This window comes from Sorex fumeus, unplaced genomic scaffold, assembly GCF_029834395.1.
Source record: "Sorex fumeus unplaced genomic scaffold, SorFum_2.1 ptg000030l, whole genome shotgun sequence".
Taxonomy (NCBI): Eukaryota; Metazoa; Chordata; class Mammalia; order Eulipotyphla; family Soricidae; genus Sorex; species Sorex fumeus.
The window spans coordinates 2,580,908-2,590,684 of NW_026606087.1; the positions used below are offsets into that span (position 1 = coordinate 2,580,908).

Consider the following 9,777-nt stretch of genomic DNA (forward strand, 5'->3'; position numbering starts at 1 on the left):
TTCCTGATAACTATTACCAAATAATGTAAATCTAGTGTTATGTATCTGCTTCATATTGCATATAATATAATATAGTTTTATTGATAATAAAAGCTATTCACAGAAACTTTAAAGACACAAGCCCTGAAAAAAATATTTTATTAAGTCTACTTCTACCATGATGATTTGTTTCGAGTGCCTTCTTTTAATAGGCAAGAGAGGTAATACAGGAATTAAGGCACTTGCTTTGCCCTGGCTGATCCCAGGACCCTGGATCCCACTGCTCCACAAAAAAGTTATTGCTAAATAATATCATCTGGCCTATAATAAGCACTATGACCTGTATAATCTCCAGGAGGCTAGGGGAGCTCTGCCCCTCGCCACCAGGGTTGGGTGGCCTCGTGCCGCTCCCCCACGCAGGATGGCCCAGGCCATGGGGCGAGAAAGAGGAAGTGAGGGCCAAGCCAGTTGGTTGGTGATCAGTTGCTGTTTATTCCGTTCTCCCCACACGCCTGCCCCAGTCTCTCTGAGTCCCCTGTTCCAGTCTCACACTGCCCCTTATTCCAGTCTTTCCTGTCTTTCCCACTCATCTCTCCACGCTCCATCTCGCAGCCTGGGCTCTCATCTCTCCACGTGCGTGCTGCTGCATTCATCCCCGACACTCTTCTCCCTCTGTTCCCCTTACTAGTCTCTCCGTGCTCCATTTTGCTGCCCTCTCCTCTCTCTCTCTCTCTCTCTCTCTCTCTCTCTCTCTCTCTCTCTCTCTCTCTCTCCTCTCTCCAACTCTCTCCTCTCTCTAACTCCCCAGGACTGAGGGTAGATGCTACACTGCTACAAGTCTGGCAGCAAAATCAACATAAGAAAACCCTTCCTTTGCTCAAGGGCAAAATACCACTGAAAGTGTTTTTCTCCTTTTCTTAGTCCAATGACTTAATTAACATTTTAATTAACATCTTAATTCTACTTCTTAAAATACTAGTTATTTTGTATGGACTCAGTAAAAGATACATTGAGACTTGTAGGGCAACTCCCTGGGGACATCTCGCCACAGACTCAGACTACAGTGCTCAGGCCGAATTAATCATTCCTAGGGCGTTTGCCTTACAAGCGGCCAACATGGCTGACCCGAGTTCGATCCCTCCGCCCCTCTCGGAGAGCCCGGCAAGCTACTGAGAGTATCTCTCCCACAGGGCATAGCCTGGCAAGCTACCCGTGACGTATTCAATATGCCAAATACAGTAACAACAAGTCTCACGATGGAGACGTTACTGGGCCCGCTCAAGCAAATCAATGAACAACGGGAGGACCATGACCATGACCATGAACCCTAGCAGGGTCCTACTCCAGTTACTACTTTTTGGACCATCACAGAATTTGTCCATGATCATGCTTTTAACTTATAGTTAAGCATTATGGCACTTTGGCCAGACCCATTTCGATGCCAGGGTAGCACATAGCTCACAGCTTTCCCTGGGTCCATCCAGTCCCTCGTTGTGACTCTGCTTTTTGGGTGCTAGGAAGTAAGGGCAACTGAGGCTTAAGTTGAGAGCACAGATGTGCAGGAGGAAAATATCATTCAGAGTCAATTAGCTCCCAAGTTACAAAAGCATAGCATTAACTGTCTTCTTATGTCCGTACAAAAAGGACATGAGTTCTGAACTAACTATGAAAAGGACTTAAGGAGAAGAGAAAAACAATATTTACAGAGCAGAGCAGAAAGAAAGAGATTACAAATAAACACAGAGGAATGGGAGCACTGTGATAGGAGTAACTCAGTAATTACCATAGCCATAACATAAAGATTATTCATGATTGACATATTGCAGAGGATATATACAAAGGGGACCAGAGAGATAGTACAGGGGTAAGGCATCCCACATTGTCCCCTGAGCTCTCCTGGAATGATTCCTGAGTGCAGAGTCAGTAGTAACCCCTGAACTCTGGTGTGTGGCTCCAAAATCAACACACATATAGAATCGTTTTATACACATATTTGTGTGTATATGAATATATGTGTGTATATGTATGTAGGTCACGGTCCTCCCATTGTTCATCGATTTGCTCAAGCGGGCCCAGTAACGTCTCTATCATGAGACTTGTTGTTATTGTGTTTGGCATATTGAAAACATCACGGGTAGCTTGCCAGGCTCTCCCGTGCAGACGAGATACTCTCGGTAGCTTGCCGGGCTCTCCGAGAGGGGCGGAGGAATCGAACTCAGGTCGGCCTTGTTGGCTGCTTGTAAGGCAAATGCCCTACCACTGTGCTATCGCTCCAGCCCCATATGTATATATGTAACAAATATTCTTGTATATCTTATATATGTAACAAATATTTTATATACATACATGAGAATATTTGTAACATATATATTTATGAAGACTATGTATACAGAAATATTTACTATAAAAATTTATAGTATGATAAATTTATAGTAAAATTGTATTTTCATCATATAATTATATTTGACTGGAGTGATAGCACAGCGAGTATGGCATTTGCCTTGCTCGCGGCCAACCCGGGTTTAATTCCTCTGTCCCTCAGAGAGTCTGGCAATCTACTGAAGTATCCCGCCCCCACGGCAGAGCTTGGCAAGCTCCCTGTGGTTTATTTGATACGCCAAAAACAGTAACAAGTCTCACAATGGAGATGTTACTGGTGCCCACTTGAGCAAATCGATGAACAACGGAAGGACAGTGCTACAGTGCTACAGTGTATATGCACATAGATACATATGTATTTAACTAAGTATGTGTATATATATTCATATGCATATATATGTGCACATACATATGTATGTATAATTGAGGAATTAAACCATGATTGGATATGAGATAGTTAAAAAAATTAAGAAATTATGGCTAATTGATTTTAGTTGTGAAATGACATTTTAATTATATTTAAAGAGTTCTGCCCATTAACATATGGAGAAATATTTACGGTGTATAAAAGTATGGAGAGAGGGAAGTAAATGACATGAATTTAACAATATTGACCATAAATTCATCACTGGTGAAGCAAATGACTTAATTTATCTGGATTACTACATTGAAATACCACAAACCAAGAGGCTTCTAAACCACAAATACTTCTTTCAGTTTGGGGACTGAAAAGTCCAAGACCCTCGCACTAGCAGCTTTGTGTCTAGTGTGGACAACTGCCTCACTGGCAGCAGTTCCTGTACCCTCTCAAACAGATGTAGTGCTGGGTGTTTCATCAGACCTCATTCATAAGGACTCTAATCCTGTTCATAATGGGACCCTCCCTCCTGATCTAAACACCGTCCCAAAGCCCCATTGCTTGATGCCATTGCTTTGGAGATTAGGTTTCGATGAATACATATATATTTTGGTGAGACACAAATATTTAGCCTATGGTATCAAATAATAAATGAATGATACTCATATAAATCCAAGTTGTTTGGGCACTTAATATTTTTCACTAATTTGCAGATTTTGAGGATCTGCCCAAGGAGGAAGTAAAATCAAGAAATAGCTCACAGGTCTCCAGAAAACATCAGAAGTCATTGTTGAGAAGTGTTTATCAATATGGTTTTATCTATAAACTCTGAAAATCAAAATCTGAGGGTGTCACTTTCCACTTGTGTGAATTTGAGTTTTACTTCTCTGTATCTCTAGTTCCTCAGAGATGAAGTAGAAGTATTTTCCCCATGAAATTGTTGTGAAGATTAAATAAATTAATAGATAGAAAGCACTGTCTTAGATATAGTGGTTTTCAACCATTGGTCTGTGAACCAGCAGTACCAGTCTGCAGAAATGTCCTTGCTGGTCTGCAAAAAAAAGTTATTAGCACCTAATATGAATGGGCCCATAGTAAGCACTCAAAAAATGTCAGTAGTAATAATAATTATCATTATCATCATATAAAGATTATACATAATATAAACTATATAAATTTAATATACCAACAATATATACTATAACTTATAGTATGAGTAACTTGTCATAAAATTTTATTAGTTTATTATTTAATAATTTTACCACTAATAACATAATAATTAAGTCATATATTATATATCTTACATAACACATTTGTGATACTTAATAATTTCCATTATTGTATAGGAAAGCAAGTTGAAATGAACAATCAGGATTTTGAAAACAAGTGTATCCAAAATATGTTTTTAATCTTGATGAAGTTCACAAATGGACAATATTTTGACATTGCCTTAAACAATAATACAATCATTTTTTTAGTTAACAAGACATAGCATCATCGATTCCATGTGTCCTCAGACCCGCAAGAGGCAGTGACTTCATGTACCTTCAAGGTATGGCAGAGTGGTCACAATCAACATTAAGCTCTCAAAAAAAAAAAAACAATTTGCTACCAGAAAAGCCTGTGAGAGATGCCATCACTTTTACTGCACATAGAATCAAATATGAAAAAGGATGCACACAAGTATGGAGTTAACTTATTTTGCATTCCGTTTCATTCCTTTCAAGTGACAAAGGTATTTGGGTTCAATATCTATTAGGATGCAAACATGTACATCTTCCATGGGGCTTTCTCACCAAATTGTTTTCAACAGAAATTAAAGAAAGTGGTGAGTTCAGCTTCATGGTAACCTGCAAAAAAAGAAAAAAATTAATGAAGAGAAAGGAGAGAAAAAAAAGAAACAGAAAAAAAAGATGAGAAGGGAATAATCATAGTTATTACAGAAGAGAATATTTGGTGCTTCTCTAACTATTAGTATTTAAAATTATGAATATAATAGGCCAGAAAGATAATGCTGGGATAAAAGTGCATCTTTGCCATGTGACGGACCCTAGTTTGATTCCCCAAAGCCGATGTAACACTGTCCCTTGGGGTCTAGCATTAAACTGCCTATGAATATGAGATGCATGAAGACTTTCAAGGCAAAATAAATATATATATATATATATATACAATTTTTTCCAACTCTCACCAGTAGAATTTATTATAATACTCTGATTATAGTTGTGTAGTCTAAATCTGTGAAAATTGAACCTGGACAGAAGGTTTTCTGAATCTTCATAAGACCATTGGTGAAGGTTTGCAATTCCCCACTCCTTTCACAAAGGAAACAAATTTTGTTTTACTGTTTTTTCCTTTTCTCTTCTACAAACTATGCCACTGCATAACTTTAACCTGTCAGTCAGTCACCTTCTTCCTGGAGTCATTAAGCTGCTGAGGCCTGAATGTCCCGGCGGCGACGGCCAAAGGCTTCCGAGCCCACATCAGTGGGTACAAAGTTGCTCTTCACCACACCCCCAGATCTGCTCAGCAAGCCTGCCAGCCGATGGGTCACACATGTGGCAGTGTTGCAGGATCTCTTCTGGGTAGTGACGCTGATTGCAGGATGGAGAGAAAGAGAAGGCCTGTCAGAGAGAGACTGAGGGAGCAGCCTACCCCAAGGGACTATCACGAGAAGAGAGCAACCCTTCCACAAACCATTAAGAATAAGTGTTTCTTCTAAATGCAATTATCAAAGCTATTAGAGGAAATGGCCTGGCAGCCTTTACTAACTTGGGGAGGAGGATTTGGGGTGGGGGTGGGTGGGGAGAGAACCCAGTTCATGGCTGAAACCTACACTTATCATTCCTTACACGTTCCCTTTGGGACTAGGAATTAGTGGCCAGCAAAGGCCCACCCAACGCAGAAGCATACAAGGAGCATACCAAGGCCGTACTGCAACTATAGGCACTTATAAAATCACTTTCTCTGGGAAAAGAAAGTTTTCTGAAATCTTACCTGGAAGAGGTAGAGCATAGTGTTTGAAGCTTCTTCCCCACCCCAAAAGGGCTTACTTGTTCCTCTTGGCACTTCCATTTTTTTGGTGCTGAAGCTGGTTCTAGGTGCCTCTCACAAACCCTCTATCTAGTTACCTTAAGGTAGATCCTATGCTCTCCTGCACTCCTACCTTAGACAGACCAGAGTAATGACTACCATGTGCATATTCTTTTAGAAAATAGATTTATTCATCAATGGTGAGGCATGAGGGATGAAGCAGGAATTGGTAAACTCTGCCATGAAATCCTCAGGTGTCTCAAAAAGTTTCCTTCACTCTCATCTGGAACCTGTGAATTATGCTCATCTATGAATTCTAATCTCGTTCCTTTCATTCCAAAGTCCCCAACATTCTCTGTCATAAACAAAGCTACCAATACCAACTTAAGAAGGAATCTGAGGGAAAGCTACATGCATTACATTCATAAATGGGAGCAAGAAAAGAACTCAGGATGGAGTGGAAAGAGTTCAGTTTGCATCTTGGGGTGCCCAGAAGGGAGGGTGATGGACCCTCTCCAAGTTGCTGGCTAAGTCCCTTTTCTTGCCCGGTGTGTCAGGCCCGAAGCCAATGCCAGAGAAGGTATGAAAGTTGCTCAGGTCCTTCGAGTACGTGCCCAGCACACAGGTACTCAGATTACTGCACCGCTTAGCTCTGGAGACATCAAGACTGCAGGGAAAAAACATGCCAAACAATACCATGCAGCAGATCTTCACCTATGGAATGTCATGCAGATGGTTAGATTGGGAAGGGGACACATGATGCCAAGGAACAGCAGGGGCAGGCAGGAAGGTGGGCTGCTCCCACAGACTCCCTTAGGAAACGGAGAGGCGGCAGGCTGAGTTGGGACAGACATGGGGAAGGGTGTAGTGGGGTAGGAGGGTTTCACTGCCATTTCTCATGCTGCGCAGTCTGCATTCTGCAAGAGTTTCTCAGAGACAATGCAGCTGCAAGTGGCACCTCTGACTGGCCGGTGCTGGGGTCATCCCAGGGGTTGGTATGTATTCCAAGCTCAGAATGCACGGGGATGCGGCCCCAGGACTACATGCACATCCACAGATTCTACATCTAAAGACCCCAGACCCACCTCAAATATTGATTGCTCTACCTGATCTCACCCTCTGTAAACCCTTTGGTTTAAACTTTCAACTGTGAAATGAGGGTTCCTTGCAGATGCAAAAGAATAATAAATACATGCACCGGTTAAATTTCTAGAACATTCTGAGGTATACCAACTAGGTCGATTCCCTGAGTTCACACTTTCCAATCCTAACTGAACCAGTGCTGGATGGCAAGACCACTCGGGGTAAGTGATACCACCATATTTCATTTCCTAACATCTCTCAGGAATGGATTATTTTATAATGTGTCTAACCATTGCCCCTCTAGCTGCTCCTGGACTTCCAGTGAGCAGGAGGGCTAGAACACCAATTTCTGTTAAAGGATCCTGCTGAACTCCTGGCCAGATGCAGTCTTTCCTACCTTTCTGGGTCTCGTGCTCTTGGGTATACTAGGGTAAGGTGGGAAGCTTTACCTGGAGCCCTCGGTGTCCTGCTCCTCCTCCAGTTCATTGGTTTTCCCTTGCACATAAGCCTTCAGCAGCGCAGCCAGCAGGAGGCGCCCTTCCTTCTCGCTAAGGGTAACAGGGTCTGAAAGGTTCTCCAGGGAGGACCTGAGGAAGGGAAGCAAACCCAACACAGGTTCTGAGTCCCTGCTTCTCTTATCCCAAGATAAGAAACCAGGCTTCTCGGTCCCTGTCACCTCCCCTAAGGATGTCCCTCTATGTCCTCCACTCGCAGCCTATATGGACTTCAGACCAGGTCCTGGGGTTGCTGATTCACCAAGAGCTTCATACTGGCTCTGACTTCAAAGGCATACAATTGTCTGACCCCAGAAGCAGTGGCAGGGAAATGCCCTGACTTCAGGCTGTCTCACCTGAAGGGTGCTGCCTGGAGGCTGCTTGCCTGGCACAGGACCAAGATGCTAAAAGCCAGGAGTGGCGAGGACTTCCCGAAGCCCATGACTCCTCACTGAAAATGAAAATAAAAGGATGTTACTGCTCCACCCAGGCCAAGCAAGACCTGGAGCTCACAGACCAAGGTCCCACTCTTGCCCCAGGAAGAGTTGGGACCTGGTGACCTCAGTCAGATGATACCCCCCTCCCCCAACTTTTCAAACCTGAGTTTTGCTCACTTTCCAACAGTCTGCTGGGAATCCCAAAAGACCCACTGCAGAGAATAGCTTGGTAGGACAGAATCAGGTATCAAGGGTTGTAGGTGGGAAATTCCAGATTTCCCCTGTAGAAATCAAGGAATATGCACGCCAGGGTGCTAATGCCAAGGGACCCATGTGGAAAATCACTCTCTGGTAAATTTGCTCCCCTACTATGCCAGACTTCTCGGGGGTCCAAGAAACCTGGGACCACCCTCTCCTGTGTGCTACCTCTCACAATCATGGGGATAGAAAGGTAGGTGTGGAAAACTGAAAAGAAAAGCTCATGGTTAACCCATAGGGATGGAGTTAGGAAAAGTAATAATGTGCCGCTTATTTGTGTCTCTTGCCGGAAACTGGCCCACCTGGGCTGCAAAGCTATGCAGCAGCAGCTACTGGGTGCTAGCGCCCCAGGTGAGCCCACCTTTTTGCTTGTTCTGTCTCCACCAACAAGGTTCTTAACAACGCCCTAGAGACACTGCCCTGGTGGGCTGGAAATGTCCAGGAGGAAAGTTCAAGGTAACGCACGTGATCCCTGAGGACACTAATAGCTCAGGATACCCAGAAACTGAAGAAGGGCAGGATCTGGAATTGAGGCACGCCCCTAGAACCCCACCTCGGGCGCCATACAGCGCCGCAGGCTGGCGCGGGTTTGGGGAGCTTTCTGAGCTCAGGAGAAGCCCCGAGGTGCGTGGGTTTCAGGCGCTGGTCAGAAGAAAGCGCTGAGGGGTCCCAGCCACCCAGAGCTAGGAGCCCCTGGTAGTCGGTGGGCTGAGAAGGGCCTGAAGAGGCAAGAGAGAGGCAGGCAGGCAGGTGAAACAATTAGCAAACTGATCCAAAGCAGTGAAAAGTTTCTCACCTGCGAGTCCGAGTTCCAGGAGAGCGCGAGGAGCGGCCACCGGGTGGACACGACGCCTGCTGTGGGCGTCTTCCCCGCCCGCCTCTCGCCTCTTATCCCTGGGAGAGCGGGAGGGGGGTCGCCACGGGCCCGCACGGCCAATCCGAAGTGGCCAGGACCGACCCACCTCCGACTGCGTCATTGTTCTTGCTCCTGCACCGCTTCCAGGGAGCGGAACCACCCTCCCCGCCTGTCACTGGCAATGAGGTCATTGCTTTGGGGAGCGGGAGGGCTGCGGGGAGGGTGCAGAGCGTCGGACTCCGGAAAGTGGGGGCAAAGGCGGGAGAGTTGGGCGCCCGCCACGCCAAGGGACTAGAGCCTCTTCTCACACTTTTCCTGATGCTGAACTCCGGCCTCGCATCCCTTTGCTGCCACGCCTGGACTTCCCGAGTAGCTGAGCTGCAACCTTGGCTCCTACAGGGATGTCCAACGCGAAATACCGCAGGGGCAGGGGACGCCGAGGTTGGAGGAAAAGGGTCTGGAAAGACTGATCCTTGTGGACACTCAACTCCCCCCAGTTTCCTTTCGCCCAATTTCCTTGCATCCCGCACCTGTTTGCCGGGCCCAGAAAAGTTCCTCTGCTGAGTCTGGCAGCGAAGTTTCGCCCGTCCCGGGAGGGAGCTCAGGTGGTCCCGCTGCACAGAAAGCGAGAGCCCCCCCACCTTCTATCCTCTAATCCTCGGTTACGGGTTCTGCACCCCTCCCCTTCCCTCGGGACCCCACTCGACCGCACTGGGCTTGGTTGACACAGCTGCCCGTGTTCTGTTTGCCAAACCGTGGAAGGGGCTCATGTGTGCCCCACACCCCCGTCCTACTTCGCTGAAGCACTTGACTGCTAGCCGGCCCAGTGGGGGCGAGGGAGGGGGCGGCACAGATTCTCAAAAAAGCACCACAAGCCCAAAGGACAGCTCTGGAACTTTC

At 45.6% G+C, this 9,777-nt stretch overlaps 1 protein-coding gene across 2 annotated transcripts; it reads right to left on the bottom strand.

Annotated features, from left to right (window-relative positions):
- Positions 1-4,069: 4,069 nt before the first annotated feature.
- CALCB (calcitonin related polypeptide beta) lies at positions 4,070-8,904 on the bottom strand. Of its 2 annotated transcripts, XM_056116171.1 has the most exons (5): positions 8,818-8,904; positions 7,683-7,777; positions 7,282-7,419; positions 5,126-5,310; positions 4,070-4,566 (listed from the first exon to the last, which is right to left on the bottom strand). In XM_056116171.1, exons 2-4 carry the CDS (start codon positions 7,766-7,768, stop codon positions 5,142-5,144), a joined length of 393 nt encoding a protein of 130 aa, XP_055972146.1. In that variant the 5' UTR covers positions 7,769-7,777; positions 8,818-8,904; the 3' UTR covers positions 4,070-4,566; positions 5,126-5,141. The 2 variants fall into 2 exon arrangements, with proteins under 2 accessions (XP_055972146.1, XP_055972145.1); XM_056116170.1 differs by lacking the exons at positions 4,070-4,566; positions 5,126-5,310 and adding an exon at positions 6,129-6,416.
- Between the last annotated feature and the right edge of the window lie 873 nt (positions 8,905-9,777).